The sequence below is a fragment of the Oncorhynchus masou genome, chromosome 13 (genome assembly GCF_036934945.1).
Source record: "Oncorhynchus masou masou isolate Uvic2021 chromosome 13, UVic_Omas_1.1, whole genome shotgun sequence".
Classification (NCBI taxonomy): Eukaryota; Metazoa; Chordata; class Actinopteri; order Salmoniformes; family Salmonidae; genus Oncorhynchus; species Oncorhynchus masou.
Window position 1 is genome coordinate 43,440,853 of NC_088224.1, and position 21,932 is coordinate 43,462,784.

General features: G+C 44.3%; 1 protein-coding gene across 3 annotated transcripts in view; it reads left to right on the forward strand.

Annotated features, from left to right (window-relative positions):
- Positions 1-21,161, forward strand: part of LOC135552377 (protein PRRC2A-like) — a 56,957-nt gene extending 35,796 nt beyond the window's left edge. For 2 of the 3 annotated variants that reach the window (XM_064983953.1, XM_064983952.1), the window contains exons 9-16: positions 3,481-3,604; positions 3,833-4,037; positions 4,188-4,286; positions 5,004-5,616; positions 10,555-10,814; positions 14,080-14,401; positions 14,682-14,898; positions 15,220-21,161. In XM_064983953.1, coding sequence (XP_064840025.1) covers positions 3,481-3,604; positions 3,833-4,037; positions 4,188-4,286; positions 5,004-5,616; positions 10,555-10,814; positions 14,080-14,401; positions 14,682-14,898; positions 15,220-18,247 — 4,868 coding nt within the window. In that variant the 3' untranslated portion in view covers positions 18,248-21,161. The remainder of the gene's footprint in view (positions 1-3,480; positions 3,605-3,832; positions 4,038-4,187; positions 4,287-5,003; positions 5,617-10,554; positions 10,815-14,079; positions 14,402-14,681; positions 14,899-15,219) is intronic. The other variant, XM_064983954.1, reaches the window with a different exon arrangement.
- Positions 21,162-21,932: the final 771 nt, after the last annotated feature.

The window sequence follows — 21,932 nt, forward strand, 5'->3', positions numbered from 1 at the left end:
GTACATCACATTTGGCTACCGAAACTAACCGAAAATTCAGTCACATAAGCCATATAAGGAGACAATGGAAAACAGAGCCTCAAAAGTCCTGCTCATTTCCTGGATGCCGTCTCATCTTGGTTTTGCCTGAAGCTCACGTTCTAGGGCACGCACAGAAAATATCATTTCTGGACACGTCAGAGTGTTTTCTTTCGAAAGCTATCAATTATATGCATAGTCGAGCATCTTTTTGTGACAAAATATCTTGTTTAAAACGGAAACGTTTTTCATCTAAAAATGAAATTGCGCCCCTAGAGTTTCAACAGGTTAATTAGGCCCTAATCTATGGATTCCACATGACTGGGAATACAGATACACATCTGTTGGTCACCGATACCTTTAAAAAAAGAAGGGGTATGGATCAGAACCAGTCAGTATCTGGTGTGACCACCATTTGCCTCATGCAATGGGACATCTAATTGTGGCCTGTGGAATGTTGTCCCTCTCCTCTTCAATAACTGTGCGATTTTCAGCTTCCAGGAATTGTGTACAGATCCTTGTGACATGGGGCCATGCATTATCTTGCTGAACCATGAGGTAATGGTGGCGGATTATTGTCACGACAATGGCCTCAGGATCTTGTCACGGTATCTCTGTACATTCAAATTGACATCGATAATTTTAATTTCTGTTTGTTGTCAGTAGCTTATGTCTACCCATACCATAACGGCACAAGGTGTACCTGTTTTAGTGATCATACTGTTTAATCAGTTTTTTGATATGCCACACCTGTCAGGTGGATGGATTATTTTGGCAAGGAGAAATTATCACTGACAGGGATTTTTTTAAATGTGGGCACGACATTGAGATAAGCTTTTTGTGTGTGTGGAAAATTTCTGCCATATTTTATTTCAGTAAATGTTCAGTTTAAATTTTTGTTCAGTGTACTTATGGCCCTGCCCACACTTAACAACCTGTTTTTTTAATTATATGAGCAGCAATATTCCACTTTATTTGGAATGGCAAGTCAGTTGAAATTACACGTTCCTATTTATATAATGAATAAGAATTTGGAGGGCAGAAATGATTAAATATTAAACCATTGGTGGACCTCACTAAAGCAGGGATCATCAACTAGTTTCAGACGGGACTATTTTTTTCTTGAGAGGATGGTTGGGGGGGCTGGAACCTAATTACAAATAATTTGTAGACTGCAAGTTGACCTCAAGAAGCCCAAACAGATATGTTTGACTAAAAATAGAAATCTGGTTGCAATTTCACTTTAATCCACCAGAAAAGACCGAACAAATGTTACGGTCGGTTAAACTCCAATATACTAATTGATTTAAAAAAAACATAACGTTTTTTAAGATATCTTTGTAAATTATATAACTCCACCAGTCCTATGTCACACATGCAGTTAACAAAAATATATGGACATGTCTGCTCTATTCAATATTACAACCAAATGATTGCAGCATTACCACAAAAATGGAGGCATGTGGAAGGAGGTGAAGGGAAGGAACTTTTCTGTCAGCCTTGCATTAAAATAAATTGTGATAAGGACCAACATTTTTACAGCTGTGCCATACATGTTGCAAAGTAGTTGGGAAGAGATTTTCGATGTACCGATTCCATGGCACATGGTTTATGATGTGATACATAAAACAACACTTGTTTCAAAATGTAGTTTTTCAATTTAAATTAGTAGACAACATTCTATTGGTAGAATTTCATCTATATGGGGGACAAAACCATCCCTGCTCTGCAGATTTATCTGCAAAGAGATGGAATCATTAGATCACTTGTTTTGGTACTGCCTTTATGGAGCTTGTTTTTGGTCACAGGTTCAGGAATTGCAACATTTACCTGGATTTAACTTTGCTGCTGGGGAATTTGAAAAGTAATAGTCAATCGATCAATAATATAATTATTCTGTAGAAGCTATGAGAATAAAGGTTCAGAACTTTTGTGAAACAGCACAGTTTAAAAATATCTGGCAGTTACAAATCAAAACTATATGGTTTTCAGAGATAGATGGATGGGGTTGAGGGTAGGGCTGGGCGATATGACAAATCTTATATCCCAAAATAGGTCATTTCGTATAACGATACATCACTAGCACATTTTCTGTTAATTAAATGACTAAATAGATTATATATAATATATATTATATATATATATATATATATATATATATATATATATATATATATATATATATATATATATATATATATATATATAAATAAATAAAATATATATATATATATAAATAAATAAAATATAAAGGCCTATTTCTTACTGTATTTTGAATTATACTCAACAAATCAAGGTACTTACTCATATTTTATTTCTCCTTTTACTGAGAACCTTTGTGCAAATTTTCAATTAAGCATGTAACAAAATATTAACGTATAACATCTGCAAAGGTAAATAGAAAGCACTTCAACTATAGATGCAATCAAAATAAATAGGTCTAAAATGTGAATATGGTCTAAAATATCCAAACATAATAATAATAATAATAATAATACTCTTTCATAGTAGAACTGTTTGCATTGTAGCGGTAAACAAATTAATACAGGCCTAACAAATATTGGTTTATAAAATAACAAATGTAAACATGAAATACTTTCCAGTTTAAACTATAGCAGCAAAATAAGGCTCACAAATAAATATAACGAGTAAACAAAACACTCCAAGCTTGAATTAACGTTAGCATTATATAAAAACAACCAAAGTGCTGCAAACAAAACTTTTTTTGGTCTCATCCGTAGACTCTCCGTACTGTTTCACATGATTCTTGCGTAGTTGGTAAAAGAGGTTAGTGGTGTTTGAGCCTGTTATCGGGACCGGACTGCTGCATATTTTGTAGAGGGTGGTTTTCTGGTCCGTGCCAGACTTCATACCCAAACTATGTCCATGCGACCGAAGTAGCCCCTCTTTTAGGTACGAGCTCCGTGCTCTGTGTCACGTTCACTCTCCTCCATGTTTGTTTGAGTTGCAAATTTCCTTCCACACATGTCCAATTGACAAAAAATATTGCCGTAAAGAGTGTGATTTGCGACACAAAGAAATAAACTTTAGAGCATAATATGAAACGATAGAAAAACGTCTATCGTCACATGATATGTATCGTCATATCGCCCAGCACTAGTTGAGGGTAGCTGAAGGTTGGAACAATTATTATTATTTTTTTATAATAACGTGTAAAATATACTGTGTACGTAAAATGTATATAGTATGTATAAGCAGGAAGTAAAAGCCTAAGTATTGTTGTCCGTTACTTTACTCCAATTAGGGGAGGGGTGGTCGTATTAGGGGAAATTAATAAATATATATGGGGGATTGGAAATTATGCAGAAAATTACATTGATAGAAGCCACAATCTATCTGCAATATTAAAGCTGATCTACCCCCTAAAAATGGTGGTGGATGTCAGCGGTACAAATGCCTTCCATTGTGCTTCTACTCTGAACCGTTTGGTCTGTCAAACAGGGGCACATGAGGAGATCGACTACTCAGCCAAGTTAAAGTTCAGCGACGATGAAGGAGAAGAAGATGAGGAGAGGAACGAGAGACCCGAGAGGAGGGAAAGAAGCGAGAGCAAGAACGGCCCACGGTATGTCCCACAGTAGCTGCCCAACATAACAGAATGACATGGTGTGGGAAATACAATTTGACCTTTCAAACCTTATGTACTGTTTGTTCTCTGCTCGCAATCCTCCTTTGTGCCATCTAGACCGAGACACCCGCATAAATGGTTTCTGAATTAATAAATGACGGAGACAGAAAATAACGGATTCATGAAATGAGTTGTTGCATGTGGGATTGCTATTTCCTTCCCCAGGGAGACACAGAGGTCTCAAGAAGGTCCCCTTCAGGTGGTCCAGCGCTCCCGAGCCTCTGACAGTGGAGGGGACAGGGACACCAGCTGCACCCCTCCCTCCAATGTCAACCACGACTGCTCCCCACCCCCCTCAAGCAAGCCAGGATGGGCCGAGGAGGGGTGCAACAGCGGCTGGGGGGGCCAAATTGCCCCCGCCACCTTCCAGGTACGGCTAGTCTAGTAGACGTTCAGAGGCAGCTCAGGGATAATATGCAAGTGAACAGTGACTATTTCATAGTAAAAAGCACAATTGCTTTGAGGACGTGGATATTAACGTAATGGCTAACTGTAACCTGTGACTGCCTGTACACTACAGGGGCGTAGGCCTGGACTGGGTGGCCCCCGGGAGCAGCCCTCCCCCCCACCTGGGCCTCTCCTCCACCAGGGACAGGGGCCTTACTCCTACTACCGACAGGTATCTGCCTACCTGGGGAGAGAGAGGGCCTCGTATATACACTGAGTATACAAATCATTAAGAACACCTGCTCTTTCCATGAGACCGACAAGTGAATCCAGGTGAAAGCTATGATCGTTTATTGATGTCTCTTGTTAAATCCACTTCAATCTGTGTAGATGAAAGGGAGGCGACGGGTTAAAAAAAATATTTTTAAGCCTTGAGACAATTGAGACATGGATTGTGTATGTGTGCCATTCAGAGGGTGAATGGGAAAACATAGTAAAGTGCCTTTGAGCTGAGTATGGTAGTAGGTGCCAGGTGCACTAGTTTGAGTGTGTCAAGAATAGCAACAGTGCTGGGTTTTTCATGCTCAACAGTTTCCCATGTTTATCAAGAATGGTCCACGTCCGAAAGGACATCTGGCCAACATGACACAAGCATCGGCGTCAACATGGGCCAGCATCCCTGTGGTAGGCTTTCAATACCTTATAGAGTCCATGCACCTACGAATTGAGTGTTCTGAGGGCCAAGGGGAGTGCAATTCAATATTAGGAAGGTGTTCCTAATGTTTTGTATACTCAGTATATATCCGCACAGCATTTTCACACACTTTTTTGCGGTTCAGTTATTACTTTGAGTTATTCATACCATCATACCAGGGAAGTTTTATTTTCATAATGCAGCTAAGATTGTGGTTGTGTGTGTGCGTCCTCATTCCATTTTCTCCTCTCCCAGGACCGCAATTCTCCTAATCAGTCCGGCCCGGTGGTAGCCCCCGGAACTGTCTCTGCCTCCCTGGCCCTCGGGAAGCCTGCCCCCTCCCCACAGCTCCAACAGCAGCAGGCTACTTCCCCCATCCCCGGAGGACCCACTCCTCCGCCTCAGACAGCTAGTCTGCTAGCTCCACCCCCTGGTGAAGACGAGGACGAGACGTGGCGCCAGCGCAGGAAGCAGTCCTCCTCGGAGATCTCAGCCGCCGTTGAACGTGCCCGCCGGCGCCGCGAGGAGGAAGAGCGAAGGATGGAGGAAGAGCGGCGCGCGGCCTGCGCTGAGAAGCTGAAGAGGCTGGATGAGAAGGCCCAGCAGCAGGGTGGTGGTGGGAGCAGCGGAGGCTCCAAGCCCCCCAGTCTGGACGGCAACTCCGCCACGGCCGGAAGCCCCAGCCCTTCCCTATCGGCCTCGGCCTCCTCCCCTAACATCAGCCAGCCCCCTTCTCCCTGCGTGGACCATGACGAGCCCCCCCTTGCTGTCCTGGCTGCCCAGGCTTTGACCAGGGACCTAGTGCCAGGGCCCAGTCCCACCGACAGACAGAGGGCCAATAGCAACAGCAGCTATGACTCCATTACTGGTGAGTTTTGACTTTTGACTTTGACTTAACTTAAACATGTTTAGCATCTCCTGGCTTCCATGCATAGCCTACAAGCCAATGATACGGAGCTTTTGGAAAATATACATTTTGAAGTCTAATAAATTAATTTAATGTAGCCTACACCATCACAATAAATCAATTACTTATTTTAAGCAGGTCAAAGAAACATAAGAAAAAAAATCTAGCCTCTTTCAGAAGAACATAATAGCATATTCTGAGTCGTTCTTATGTTAGGCCCTGATCTACGCTAGTTCATTTAGCAGACAAGATTTGGTTATAATTCCTGTGGCATTATTTTATAGTAAGAAAAATACAATTTGAACATAGCTGAATAAATAGAACACATATTTTCACAATGATTTCTGAAGAGGTGCGCACATGCGGTTATTCTGTGTTGAGTGGTTAACAAAGAAATAGGACCTATTTGCTTCTTTTAGAGTTATTTATGTAACTTTAGTTGTGATTCAAACGTTACACTACATGTTTTTAGATTTGTTTATACGTACTAAGGCTACATGATGCGACGAATGATGATTTGAAAAAAGTCTCATGAAATACATGCGCTCTGCTCTGTTTCTTGCGCAGGCTGCATGCACTTCATCAGTCTCTCATTCACAATCTGGTCTTCACGTAGATATCTTAATCGAAAATTACTACGGTTAAAGTGAGTCACACAGTAAAATACCACTTGAGTAAAAGTCAAAGTATTTGGTTTTAAATATTTCAATGTCGAAAGTCAATGTAATTACAAAAATCTACTTAAGTATCAAAAGTAAAAGTATGAATAATTTATAATTCCTGATATTAAGCGAACCAGACATCATTTTCTTGTTTTATTTATTTACCGATAGCCAGGAGCACACTCCAGTACTCAGACATCATTACAAATTAAGCATGTGTGTTTAGTGAGTCCGCCAGATCAGAGGCAGTAGGGATGACCAGGGATGTTCTCTTGATAAGTGTGTGAATTGGACCATTTTCATGTCCTGCAACACGTACTTTTGGGTGTCCGGGAAAATGTATGGAATAAAGTACATTTTCTTTAAGAGCGTAGTGAAGTAAAAGTTGTCATAAATTATAAATGGTAAAGCATAGATACCCCAAAAAACGACTTCAGTAGTATTTATTTTTATTTTTTATTTCACCTTTATTTAACCAGGTAGGCAAGTTGAGAACAAGTTCTCATTTACAACTGCGACCTGGCCAAGATAAAGCAAAGCAGTTCGACACATACAACAACACAGAGTTACACATGGAGTACAACAAACATACAGTCAATAATACAGTAGAAAAATAAGTCTATATACAATGTGAGCAAATGAGGTAAGGTAAGGGGGGTAAAGGCAAAAATAAAGGCCATGGTGGCGAAGTAAATACAATATAGAAAGTAAAACACTGGAATGGTAGATTTGCAGTGGAAGAATGTGCAAAGTAGAATTAGAAATAATGGGGTGCAAAGGAGCTAAATAAATAAATACAGTAGGGGGGAGAGGTAGTTGTTTTGGCTAAATTATAGATGGGCTATGTACAGGTATAGTAACCTGTGAGCTGCTCTGACAGCTGATGCTTAAAGCTAGTGAGGGAGATAAGTGTTTCCAGTTTCAGAGATTTTTGTCATTCGTTCCAGTCATTGGCAGCAGAGAACTGGAAGGAGAGGCGGCCAAAGAGGAATTGTTTTTTTGGGGTGACCAGAGAGATATACCTGCTTGAGCGCGTGCTACAGGTGGGTGCTGCTGTGGTGACCAGCAAGCTAAGGAGGGACTTTACCAGCAGGGTCTTGTAGATGACCTGGAGCCAGTGGGTTTGGCGACGAGTATGAAGCGAGGGCCAGCCAACGAGAGCGTACAGGTCGCAGTGGTGGGTAGTATATGGGGCTTTGGTGACAAAACGGATGGCACTGTGGTAGACTGAATCCAATTTATTGAGCAGGGTATTTGAGGCTATTTTGTAAATGACATCGCCGAAGTGGAGGATTGGTAGGAGGGTCAGTTTTATGAGGGTATGTTTGGCAGCATGAGTGAACAATGCTTTGTTGCGAAATAGGAAGCCAATTCTAGATTTGCAGATTGGAGGTGTTTGATGTGAGTCTGGAAGGAGAGTTTACAGTCTAACCAGACACCTAGGTAGTCGTCCACATATTCTAAGTCAAAACCGTCCAGAGTAGTGATGCTGGACGGGCGGGTAGGTGCAGGCAGTGGTCGGTTGAAAAGCATGCATTTAGTTTTACTTGTATTTAAGAGCATTTGGAGGCCACGGAAGGAGAGTTGTATGGCATTGAAGCTCGTCTGGAGGGTTGTTAACAGTGTCCAAAGATGGGCCAGAAGTACACAGAATGGTGTCATCTGCGTGGAGGTGGATCAGAGACTCACCAGCAGCAAGAGCGACATCATTAATGAATACAGAGAAGAGAGTCGGCCCAAGAATTGAACCCTGTGGCACCCCCATAGAGACAACCAGAGGCCCGGACAACAGGCCCTCCGATTTGACACTGAACTCTATCAGAGAAGTAGTTGGTGTACCAGGCGAGACAATCATTTGAGTACTTCTACTTGAGCACCTTATACCACTAACAGAAATAAATCAAATCATTCAAAATTGGCTACTAATGATTTGGCCACAGAGGATCATTAGCTTCTTCCTCAAAAATAATTTGAGGATTGTTTTAAATCTCATTGCCTACAGTCAGAAGGAAAGGCAATGCAGCAAATGCCAAGTACATGATTGTTGAGTTGCGACTGCCATCAAAAGTAAAGGCCCAGCCAGTCATATCGCAATGTTTCAAAATACAATGGCGGAAAGTAAATGGTTATAAATGTAATCTGTCTTTCAGTTATCAAAATGATCAACTTAATTGAGAGAACAATAGTATTGCCTGTCTTATTGGCACCAGCCTATGGACAAAGTTGTTATTGATCTGTTTGTAAGTGTCAGCAAAGTAGGCTACCTTGTAATTTGTCATGTTAAAAATATTATGCTAATGTACTATTCATATAAAGTGTAGTAGAATAGCATCAAATGAGTTAATAGAAGTCCAACATTTTTCAGTGCAAAGAGAGAAGAAATCTGATATAGCCTATTAACTTCCTATGGTATAGGGGACGCTTTTGCGTCCCACTCTGCCAAAAGCCAGGGAAAATGCAGGGCAGAAAATTAAAATAAATTATATAAAAATCAAACTTTCATTAAATCGCACATGTAAGATACTAAATTTAAAGCTACACTCGTTGTGAATACAGCCAACAGGTCAGGTTTTAAAAAGGCTTTTCGACGAAACATAAGAAGCTATTATCTGATGATAGCACAACAGTAAACAGAGGGTAGCATATTTCAACCCTGCAGGCGCTACACAAAACAAAGAAATAAAATATAAAACATGCCTTACCTTTGACGAGCTTCTTTTATTGGCACTCCAATATGTCCCATAAACATCACAATTGGTCCCTTTGTTCGATTAATTCCGTCCATATATATCCAAAATGTCAATTTATTTTGCGCGTTTGATCCAGAAAAAAAAACAGCTTCCAAATTGCGCAACGTCACTACAAAATGTTTCAAAAGTTGCCTATAAACTTTGCCAAAACATTTCAAACTACTTTTGTAATACAACTTGAGGTATTTTTAAACGTTAATAATCGATCAAATTGAAGACTGGTCTATCTGTGTTCAATACAGGAAGACAACAAACCAAGCTACTTTTCAAGTCTTGCGCAACTCTCAACAGTGTTACGCATTTTGGAGATGGCCGTAATTCTTCATTGCACAAATGAATAACATCAACCAAATTCCAAAGACTGGTGATATCCAGTGGAAGCGGTAGGAACTGAAAACAAGTTCCTAAGAAATACCGTTTCTCAATGAGAACGCACTGAACAGACAGATCTTTTTTTTAAACAATCTGAACGGTTAGTCCTCGGGGTTTTGCCTGCTACATAAGTTCTGTTATACTCAGACATGATTCAAACAGTTTTAGAAACTTGTGTGAGTGTTTTCTATCCAAATCTACTAATATTATGCATATCTTATATTATTGGCATGAGTAGCAGGAAGTTGAAATTGGGCATGCTATTTATCCAAAAGTGAAAATGCTGCCCCCTATACCTTAAGAAGTTAACCTAGGCCTACTCTACGCTACACGCGCTCAGCCATGCATTGAACGTCTTTTTTTGCGAACAGTGACCACATTTTTTTCGTGTTTTTCTTTTCACCTAAATTGTGACTATCCAATCTAGTCATCACATTACGAATAGTAGGCTGTCTTCAATTAATCTACAGATGCATGGAATGCTTTATTATAAAGTTGCATTTTTATGGTGAAAATTTGCTTCCCCTTGAATATCACGCTGCCGGCTTCACCGGTTGTAAAGCAGATTAATGAGTTGAGCAATAAATATAGCAGCACCCGAAAGCTGGGATCTTCTTTTAAATAGTGGCCAGCCAGAACATTTGTTTTTTCCCCACACGATTGCGCAATGACTGGGCCTATAAGACCACATGTTTGACTAGGCTATGTGCTCTCCAATTGTGTTTCAGGGGGCCTAGGCCTATAAGCTATGTTTAGCGTTAGTTGGGAGATATTATATAGTCGTGATACAAAACGTTTAGGCCTATGGTCGAGGCTACCTGATGCATGTGACTATGATATGAACAAGTCATGCGCTGTTTCTTGTCTTAGGCTGCACATGATTGGCATCATTCACGTTCAAGACGTTCAATGTTTGGGCCATAGACAAAAGGCTAATATGGATTTCACCAAACAGTTGTGCATCTTTGAAGTTGTTGATTTATCACATCTTAAATTCACAATAGTACCTTCCTTCAAATTTGATAGCATGTTACTTGTGCTCGTTCACATCTGCTTACCTCTTCCAACAGCCAGTGGTATATCATTGCTGTATTCTCTCCCCTTCCTCCATCCAGACACCCAGGTGTATCCCCAGCCCCCCACTCCCCAACTGCAGCAGCCCTCTCTGGAGGTCCTGGTGCCTGGGGAAGGGAAGGAGGAGATCCTAGGTAGTGCTCACGTCCGCAGCGGAGGAGGTGGTGGTGGAGGAGTGGTAGACCCAATGAAGGTAGAGGGCATGGGAGGAGGAGCAGTTCGCCAAGCCAGTGCACTCCCCGGACAGGGCTTCTCCAAGTACCAGAAGTCCCTGCCTCCCCGCTTTCAGAGGCAGCAACAGGTCAGTCTAATAACCTATTGAAGTCATTACCAAAGGTACATTTATGGGTAATGATCTTCAGGATTACATTTGGTTTGCTATGCTGCTCGACTGAAATATTTAATTGGTCACTGGAAAAGGGTCCATTTCCAAATGTATGTGTCCAATCCCGAAAGACAACAAACCCTTTACACCTGCCACTAGTCGACCAATCAGTCTACTCCCTTCACTCAGTAAGATATTAGAGGGTATTGTGAGTAAACAAATATGGGAGTACATGGGAAATAATGATTTTATCACAGCCAATCCGCATGCTTATTGCAAAATACATTCTATTAACACTGCATTTGTTGACATGACTAATTAATGGCTCAGATGATGGCACGTTAGATTTCAGTGCAGCAAAATTACTCTTATTTACTTTCGTAAATATGCTTTTTCTTTACATGTTAATATGTCAGTGTAATATATCTGTTTTGTAAATTGTATTTTAAAGTTTAAGGACTCTTCGAAGATGAGTCCAAATGAGGACTATTTGGACTAAGAAATCCTAATAAAATAAAATCTAATCTTGATGTGACGTTGACAAGAGCTGAGACATACACGGGGGATGAAGCCCAGTCAAATTGACATATATGGGGTATATATTGTCCCTTTCACATCCCAAGTTTAAGTTCCATTCTACAAAGCAAGCAAACCGTTCCATTCACTGTCCCAGAAAAGAACCCCCCCCCGATCAATACAAACCAAATCAATGTGGGTCCAGAGTAGTTGTTCTGCCCTTGACACTGCATTTCAGATTGGCTTAACCTTCCCAAAGTGCCAGTTTGAGGAATTTACCACTACCTTTTTGTGGCTCCATTTTATGACTGCAGTTTGACAACAAACGCTATAAATAATCTGTGTTCAAATTCAGTATGAGTGCTGATATAACACCATTTTTTTTTTTTTTTTCAATTATAATGAATAGCAATATACAGTGCATTCGGAAAGTATTCAGACCCCTTGACTTTTTCCACATTTTGTCACGTTACAGCCTTATTCTAAAATGATTGCAATAGTTTTCCCCCCCTCATCAATCTACACACACTACCCCATAATGACAAACCCCCCAAAAATGTTTGGGTGAATTTATAAAAAATATCAAACTAAAATATGACATTGACATAAGTATTTAGACTCAGTAATTTGTTGAAGTACCTTTGGTAGTGATTACAGCCTCGAGTCTTCTTGGGTATGACGCTACAAGCTTGGCACACCTGCATTTGGGGAGTTTCTCCTATTCTCTGCAGATCCTCTCAAGCTCTGTCAGATTGGATGGGGAGCGTTGCTGCACAGCTATTTTCACGTCTCTCCAGAGATGTTCGATAAGGTTCAATTCCGTGCCCTGGCTGGGCCACTCAAGGACATTCAGAGACATTTCCTGAAGTCACTCCTGCTTTCTCTTGGCTGAGTACTTAGGGTCGTTGTCCTGTTGGAAGGTGAACCTTCACCCCAGTCTGAAGTCCTGAGTGCTCTGAAGCAGGTTTACATCAAGGATCTCTCTCTACTTTGGTCCATTCTTCTTTGTCTCGACTGGTCTCCCAGTCCCTGCTGCAGAAAAAAATCCTCACAGCATGATGCTGCCACCACCATGCTTCACCATATGGATGGTATTGGCCAGGTGATGAGCAGTGCCTCGTTTCCTCCAGATGTGACACTTGGCATTCAGGCCAAAGAGTTAAATCTTGGTTTCATCAGACCAGAGAGATCTTGTTTCTCATGGTCAGAGTCCTTTAGGTGCCTTTTGGCAAACTCCAAGCGGGCTGTCATGTTCTTCTTACTGAGGGGCTTCTGTCTGGCATCTCTACTGTGAAGGCCTGATTGGTGGAGTGCTGCAGAGATGGTTGTTCTTCTGGAAGGTTCTCTAGTCTCCACAGAGGAACTCTAGAGCTCTGTCAGATTGACCATCGGTTTCTTGGTCTCTTCCCTGACCAAGGCCCTTCTCCCCCAATTGCTCAGTTTGGCCGGGTGGCCACTTCTTCCATTAAAGAATGATGGAGTCCACTGTGTTCTTGGGGACCTTCAATGCTGCAGACATTGTTTTGTTCCCTTCCCCAGATCTGTGCCTTGACACAATCCTGTCTCGGAGCTCTACGGACAATTCCTTTGACCTCATGGCTTGGTTTTTGCTCTGACTTGCACTGCCAACTGTGGGACTTTATATAGACAGGTGCCTGCAGGTGCCTTTCCAAATAATGTCCAATCAATTGAATTTACCACAGGTGGACTCCAATCAAGTTGTAGAAACATCTCAAGGATGATCAATGGAAACAGGATGCACCTGAGCTCATTTTCCAGTCTCATAGCAAGGTCTGAATACTTATACGTGAATACATGATATTTCAGTAATTTTTTAGTATTATTAATATTTGTATAAAAAAATGTTTTTTCTCCCCAATTTCATTGATGCAATTGGTAGTTAGTCTTGTCCCATCGCTGCAACTCCCGTACGGACTCAAAGCTTGAGAGCCATGCGTCCTCCTAAACACGACCCCGCCAAGCCGGACTACTACTTGACAATGCTCGCTTAACCCGGACGCCAGCCGCACCAATGTGTCAGCGGAAACATTGTACACCTGGCTACAGTGTCAGCGTGCATGCTCTCGGCCCACCACAGGTGTCGCTAGAGCGTGATGGGACAAGGACATCCCGGCCAGCCAAACGCTCCCCTAATCTGGACGACGCTGGGCCAATTGTGTGCCGCTTCATGGGTCTCCTGGTCGCGGCTCGCTGCGACACAGCCCGTTATCGGGAGGTCCTGCTCTTTATAGGGTCTGCTCTTTGTCACTTTTTGGAGTTAAAACATAAGGTTACGTTATCCTCTATTACAGTAAAATTTCTCCATGTGTTTCAGTGTATGACCGATTCTGTTGGACCAAACCGCAAATGCAAATAGTGAGTTGAAAATGCTTGTCGGAGAGGGAAAAAGTGATCTTTCATCTTTGTTGTTGCGAGTGGCAGGGGAGGGGCTTGGTGTTTGAGTGGGAAGGTGCACTCAGCACAAAAGAAGCGAAGGAGACCAGACCAAAACGACGAGATAAGATAAGAACATCGAAAATCGAAATAATTTGATTCTCCCGATGCATGCATGTGGAATTTTTTGCACTAAAACATACATTCTAATTGATCGAATTAACTTGATATATCTCCCAGCCCTACACGTGTGACTAAGCCGCTTTTGATAAAGGGTCTCCTAAATGGCTTATTTATTTATTATAATATCTCGCCCACTTGGTGTCTTCAGGAGCAGCTGATGAAGCAGCAGCAGCAGTGGCAGCAGCAGCACAGCCAAGCAGCCCAACAGAGTCAGCAGCAGCTCCCGCCCCAGCAGCCACCTCAGCAGCAGGGCCCAGGGGCCACACCTCAGACCCAGGGTCCCAAGCAGCAGCAGTCTGGGCCCATGCAGTACCCTCCGCAGGGCTCCATGGGCCGCGGCCCCCTGCCCATGAACTTTGACCCCCGCTGGATGATGATGCCTTACATGGACCCACGGATGATGCAGGGGAGCATGCAGGGTCGCCCTCCAGGGCCCATGGATTACTATCCGCCCAACATGCAACACGCAGGTGGGTACTCATGGTAGTGTGGTTAAGGAGTAGGCATTTTGTCATAGAGCTGAATCTGAATTTGCATGGAACTTAGTTTCGTGAAGAAACAAAACATTGTAAATCCTCTATTGAGGGCAATGGCAGATTTGTGCAAACCAGATTTAAATGTAGGATTTAGCCCATAGAGATTATGGTAATGCAATAAAGTTAAAATGCTCTAAGAAATAGCACCAGGTTGTCAGACAAAATTTGAATAATTGTGTGTGACTTTTCTAACGTTTACCCATCTCTGTTGCAGGGATGATGGGACGAGAGCGCTCCGATTCGGGGGGCTCTGGTTCGGATAACTTCGAAAGGCAGCAGCACCCGGGACACCCCCACCGTGGGACGCCCCCTATGGACCCCAAACTGGCCTGGGTGCCTGAGGTGTTCCCCGCGGGCAGCGAAGGCAGGGGACTGAGTTCCCCTCTGAGACAGAAGCAGGCTCTGGAAGAGGACAGTGGCAGTGGGACTAGGTTAGATGGGACGGGACGGGGGGTCAAATGTCAATCACAGTAATTTAAAGGGATACTACTAATCTACTTCCCGAGAGTCAGATTTACGTGTGGAAACCATTTCTCTGCCTACTTTTTAAAGGAAATTGCTAGCTAGCTCTAGCTGCCCAAAGCCTGAAGTACCCCTTTAATTGTCAGATCATACAATACTGATTGAATAGGAAAATATGTATGAGTTTAAATCACATTAGATTTTACATATTTGAATTGAGTCAGTGTCGTTAGTACAGGATGCGGTTTCCACAAGTGTCTTATATAAAATCTCTGATCTCTTTATTTTAGGAGTGACACCCCTCCAGTCCGTGGTTTGCGAGAGGGGGGGCTTGGCCCCATCCAGCAGCCCGGCTCGGGCTCCTCCAACCAGACCCCACCACCTGTGGGCACTCAGGTGGGGGGCCAGGGAGGAGGCAGTCACCACCACCAGTCCTACATGGGAGGCCGGGGCAACTACAGCAACTTCCCCGACCAGGGCTCCCGCATGAACCCCCACCAGCAGCAGCAACAGAGGGGGAGTGGTGGAGGCTTCAGCCACGAGGATGAGGGCCAGGGCCACAAGGGCAGCCAGCAACAGGGCCAGATCTGGGGGGCCCCCCGCCCCCACTACGACCGCAACGGGCGCACTGACCTCTCCCCCCTGGAGAATAACAACTCCCAACACCCTCAACACCATGGTCATCAACAACATCAAGCCCCCTCCCACTTCCCCCTCCATCTCCACAAGTCAGAGAATGGCCGCGAAGCCCTGAAGAAGGGTGACCCCTCGCCCTTGCTCCAACAGCCGTCCCTCTCCTCCTGCTCATCCTCCTCTTCCTCATCCAGGGAGGACGGCATTGGAAAGGCGGTCCTGCATCACCTTCCACCTCAGCGCGAGGCCGACACAGGAACCGGGCAGAGACATGACACAGGAAGCAGCAGAGAAATGAAGCAGGATAAGATGGGCCCTGGCCACAGCCACTCTCAGTCCTCTGTGACATCTCAGCAGTCCCATCCTCAGTCCCAGCAGCAGAGGCAGGGCCAGGAGCAGCACCACCGTGACCACAAGCCCAACCAGAGGGAGCGAGGCGGGAGGGAACACAAGACTGAGACTCAGTGGGGGCCAAGGCCAGGCAGCTGCAACGCAGGGGTCCCCTCTTCACACAACAGGAGAGCAATGGGTGGAAATTCCCGCGGAGGAGAGGATTCTTCCAATCACCCAACAGCGTCTGACCACAACAAACCCGCCGGTGGCCAATCGGGAGGTGGCAACACCAACAAGAGGGCGGGGCCTATCAAGAGGCCTGTGCTGAAGAGAGAGGGAGGAGGGGAGGGCGAGGGAGGAGAAAAGTCCAGCGGAGGTTTCGGAAAAGACAAAGACGAAAGACAAGATGGAGGCCATTCATCAGTCAAGCCGGAAGGATCATCCGGCCCACAGAGCTTCGCTGCAGTGTCTTGTAAAGAAGTGCCAGCTCAGACAGGTCCTAAACCCAGAAATGGAGGGAAGGATCGAGCAGCAAACGAACGAGGAGGAGTGGGTAAGGGGCCCAAAAATGGGATCAATCCCACCCCCTCATCAGGGTACTCCGGCCACCCCTCTAACAGGCGGGACGGAGAGCGTTCCTTTGAGAGGGGCGGTGGTGCGTCCTACCACAGCGTCTCGGCCCGTGGCAGCAGAGTCGGGCGAGGTGGCGAGTTCTATGGGCGCGGCCGGGGTTACAGAGGCACCTACACGGGCATGGCCGGGGGTGGCAGCGTTAGCCGTGGCAGGGCAGTGGGCAGCAGGAGTAGCCGAGACTACCGATCCGGCGGAGGCTACGACGAGGCATCTGGGGGAAGGCGAGGCCGAGGGGGGTCGCAGGCCAACCCGGGGCGCGCCCGTAATCAGAGCGAGACCCGCAGCGAGGGTTCTGAATATGAGGAGGTCCCAAAGAGGAGGAGGCAGAGGGGGTCTGAGACGGGCAGCGAGAGTGCCGCCAGCGACCTAGCCCAGTCAGACAAAGAAGACCGCAAGTCCAGCACCAAGAACGGCAACGGCACAGATAACGTTACCGGTAGCGGCTCCGCCCCAGCCAGAGGCTCCCATACCCGGGTGTTCACCCCCAGGGGTGTGCCCTCCAGGAGGGGCAGGGGAGGAGGCGGCGGGGGAGGTGGCGGCGGGGGAGGAGGTTCTATCTATAAAAGTGGTGGTGGAGGAGGAGGAATGGCTGGAGGTCACAGGTCAGGATCTAGGGCCGACCCTCACGGCTGGGCCTCCAAGTCTTCGGCCTCGGTCCGCAAGCATCAGGCCCCAATGCAGTCGGCCGCACCCAAAGACACGGGTCGTGGAACCAGTGGGGAGAAGAAGGAGAAGGCAACGGACGGAAGCCAAGCTCAGAATCAGGGAGGAGCAACCCCTCCACAGTCTATCCCCGCTACACCTACTCCAGCCCCACAGGGCTCCACAGAGAACGGAGGAGTTGGGATCCAGCAATCCATGGCTAACCCCACTACCAACTCCAGCGGGCCCCTTCCACTCCCTCTCTCTGGGCCGGATGGGCGTGGTTTCCCTCATGTCCCGCGTGATGGCTTTGAGCGCCCCCCGAGACGCCGTCGCCACGGGCGCTCCCAGCATCAACAGGATAAGCCACCACGCTTCCGGCGGCTGAAGGAGCGAGAGAACGCCGCTCGCATCAACGGAGGAGTCGGGGTCATCGGAGGAGGACGACCCTCCTCGCCCGGACAGAGTTATGTTCATGATGTCACTGACGGCACTGCCAACGTGGCTCCCACAACATGCGATGCCCCCAATGCTAACCCCAATGCTACTACGGCTACCAACAACAGCAACAACAGTACCGGTGGCCATCTTGGAAGTGCAAACAGTCACCACCACCACCACTTCAACCAGGGCATCTCCGGCCAGGCCCACTCTCAGCATCACCACAACCCAGCAGGGGGTGCCAAATCCCCTGACTTCTCCAACCAGAACTCCGATCAGGCCAATGAGGAGTGGGAGACCGCCTCCGAGAGCAGTGACTTCACCGAGTTCCGGGAGAGGGAGGGAGGAGGAGGGAAGTCCTATTCCTCCCATCACCATCATCACCCACCCGGAAGAGGTGGTGGGGGAGGAGGAGTGGTCGGAGAGCGAGAGATGACGGCGAAAGAGCAGGCGGCAAACAAGAGAAGCTTCTCCAGCCAGCGTCCCGGGATGGAGCGACAAAACAGGAGGGTCAACGCTGGAGGAAGAGAAGGAAGAGGCCCACGGGGCCCGCCCAGTGGTGGTGGAGCCGGAAACGGAGGGGGCCAACGCGGCGAGCGCCGTGGAAACTGGCCCTCCCCCAAAAACAGGAAGTGAAGTGGAAGATCTGGAAACATTTCAAATGCATCCACCCGCCCCACTGTTATTTATCCCTTTGTCTGTCGTTCCTTCAGCCTCTCTGTTCTCGTCCCTTAACATATTAGCACATTGTTGTTCAATACATAGTTATAGAGACAGTGTACACACACGTTAGGCTTCTTTCGCTCTTCATCCATCTTCTATCTCCTGTCCGTTATTGTAAAGTGTCACTCTGCTCCCCCCTTTTCAGTTGTACCCCCCACCACCCTTCAGAATTCCACCCCGATTTAGGATCAGCAGACACGCTTGTTCGTTTTGAACACACACCTTTTGACGGAAAACATAAAAAAACAACACGTGTTTGCATTTACAAGCACAATATGACATATAACAGACATACACAATCACGCGTAGTAGTTTGTGTGTATGCAGTATGATATGTTAAACATGTCATGATAAACATGTTGGATAAATTGGCTAACCAGGAGAAGGCAGATTTTTATATTTATGTACCTGTGTATATTTCTACCACGCTTTGGAATGGGGTGGTATTCTGTAGGGCAGTTATCTACATTATATGTTCCCACGTGGGGTGGGGGGGGTGCAGGTTCTTATTTTAATGAGAACAATTGTACCATAGATTTATACAAAATAATTATCTTTGTTTTGTTTCCCCTCTTTGCCTCTTGTCAGTTTTGTTTCAGCCCCCCCCCTTAAAAAGTTAGGGGTGTGTATTTTTCTTCTGCAAAGCAGGTCTTTAAAATAACTTTTTATACAATTCCCCCCACCTCCCTCTGAGTTTTTGATCTCCCGACGAACAAGTACATCTCTTTAATTACTGTGACAGCCACAACAGGCCAGCTGAAGTACTACTGCTCACCCATCCACACTCTCCTCATATTGATTTTTGTCTCTAATATCAATGTCTTTGCTGCTTGTTCAGAACTAGACGGTGTGATTTCATTATTGTTGACCTGCTCTTATTACTTTCTGTTGCTCTTTTGTTCCTGTTAGATAAAAGGTTCTCTCAACGTAGCATTGTCTTCTCACAAGCTGCAGACGTTCTATACCAGGGGTCTCAACCTTATTCCTGGAGAGCTACCCTCCTGTAGTTTTTCGCTCCAAGCCCAGTTGTAACTAACCTGGTTCAGTTTATCAACTAGCTAATTCTGAGAAACGTGTGTGCTAGATTAGGGTTGGTGTGAAATTCTAGTAGTGCTCAAGGAACAGGGTTGGAGAGCCCTCTTATATACACTGCAAAAAAGGACGTTTTGCTGAAGTAAGATTCTCTCCTGTTCATCAAGTTTGTTTACCCTAAGAACACTGAATTAATAGCTTGAATGCTTTATATAAAAAATAAAACAAATACATTTTCTGTGGAGGCAATTTTTTTTCTCAAGATACTTTCACATGAAACTTCTGGTCAGGGAAACATTTGTTCACTGAAAATGCAAGTCATGTTGTGAGAAAGAAATATAAAGTTATATGCTCTTATTTTATTTTACTGTTTGACTTTTTTTTTTCATTTTCTTCAATTGATAAATGAGTCCACTCCTATAGTATAAAGAACTGGTTGGTGTATTTTTATTGAACAAGTTTGTTACATGATGCAGCAGGTGTCGTACTCTGGTTCCAGAGTGCTAAGTTTGGCCATCAGAGTATTGTACTACTATATTCATGCTGTCCTACTCAATGTAGGAAGGCGCTCTACTCAAATACAACTGCACTGTGCTGTAGAAGAGACCCCTGTAACAAAAGTCGGGCTGGCAAGAGCTCCATATTGAGGAAGTATTTTCAAAGTGTACATTATTTCAAGACAACCTTTCCAAAACCTCTGTGGCAACTATATGGCTCAATTGAACTGAATCTTGGACTATGGTGGAAAAGGGCCAGTGTGATGTGTTGTCACACCACTGATTTCCCAAATGTCCAAATACATTTGCAAGGTATAATACTATTCTCCAAGAGTGTTAGAGGGAATACATGGGTTTAGAACTTTTGATGTAGACTGACTGATTCACAAAATGGCTGACAGCTGGTTTTGAAAATTTGATGGGGGCGGGGGGGCAGCATCCAAGTTGAAATGGATAAAATTATAACTTTTTATTTTATTTATCTGCATACATTTTTCACTGCTTGTAAGTTGGGGTTTGTTTATTTACTGACAGCCACCATTTTAAGATTAGTTTTGGGATGTTTTGAGTAGGGCATTTGAGTGCGCATGCTTTTTCTGGTGTCTATATAATAACTTTTTTTGTGGTGGGGGGGGGGGGGGGGTCATGTGGATGGCAAACGCTTTTGCCTTGTTTGCCCACACTTAGTTTTAAGAACTATATTAAGACAATTCTACAGTTCTTTCTTATACATTTATGTATATACATTCAAGTATATGTTTATCCAAATTAAGTACATAATCAGTTACTTGGGTATAATGCCATTTTGCCATACACCAAGGCAGGCAAAAATGAAGTGGGTACATTTTATTTTCCACTGACTTCTACTAAGCATTTCCACATCCATGGGTGCAGCTTGCCTTGCCTGTGGGGGAAAAAACATTGGTAGCCAAACACTTAACACAGGCTTATGAGCCCTGCATCCTTCCTTAAATCTTACTATTGATGTGCTCATATTGTATGTATCCATGTTTAAAGAAAACAATAGTGTATTCTTGAAAACCTCAAAGATTGTACTATATTTACAGCATTACCAAGGTACCTGGAGTGGTTAAAGCTGTTCTATAATTTATGGTTTATTAATGGAACCGTAACATACCAATATATACATGTGTATATATCAACGTTTTTGTCTACCCCAACTTACATTCCCACAAACAAATGTTGCCATTTTTTAAGTTCAAGGGAGCAATGTACAAGCAGAGAAGTGTCTTATTATAATAAAATTACAGAGAATAAACTTTTGTTTTAATGGAAAATCTGTTTTTGTCTGAGTTTATTATGAATTGCCCCCATGTGAAGTTAAATCTATATTAATTTCAGTGCCTGGGCAATGGTAGGTGGTTCTCTGCACTGATATGCATGTACAGTACCAGTCAAGTTTGAACACCTACTCATTCAAGGGTTTTTATTTTTACTATTTTCAACATTGTAGAATAATAGTGAAGATGTCAGAACTATGAAATTGAGATGGTTTGGGCTTAGTGCTCCGCACATGTGGGAACTCCTTTTAAGATTGTTGGAAAAGCATTCCAGGTGAAGCTGGTTGAGAGAATTCCAAGCGTGTGCAAAGCTGTCATCAAGGCAAAGGGTGGTTGCTTTGAAGACATGATTCCATATGTGTTATTTCATAGTTTTGATGTCTTCACTATTATTCTACAATATAGAAAATAGTTTTAAAAAATAAAGAAAAACCCTTGAATGAGTAGGTGTGGCCAAACTTGACTGGTACTGTACATCATGGTCTTGCGGATTGATGATCAGTGTATGGAGGATAGGACATTCCAATTTATTTGATTGGGAAATACTGCTCAGTTATGGATGGGTGTTTGCTGGATAGAGGGCTTAGCTGTTAACCAAGAGTTTGTAGGATCGAGGCCCCACCTATAAAGTATTTAGCCTAATTAGTGTCTGGGTTGCGTTGAGATGATGTGGGATAGAAGTCTTAACAAGTGCTGGGAGATTTTCACTCCCGTTTAGAGCTTTGAAGGTTATTGGTCTTAGTGCTTTCCTAAGCCCTTAACTGGGTA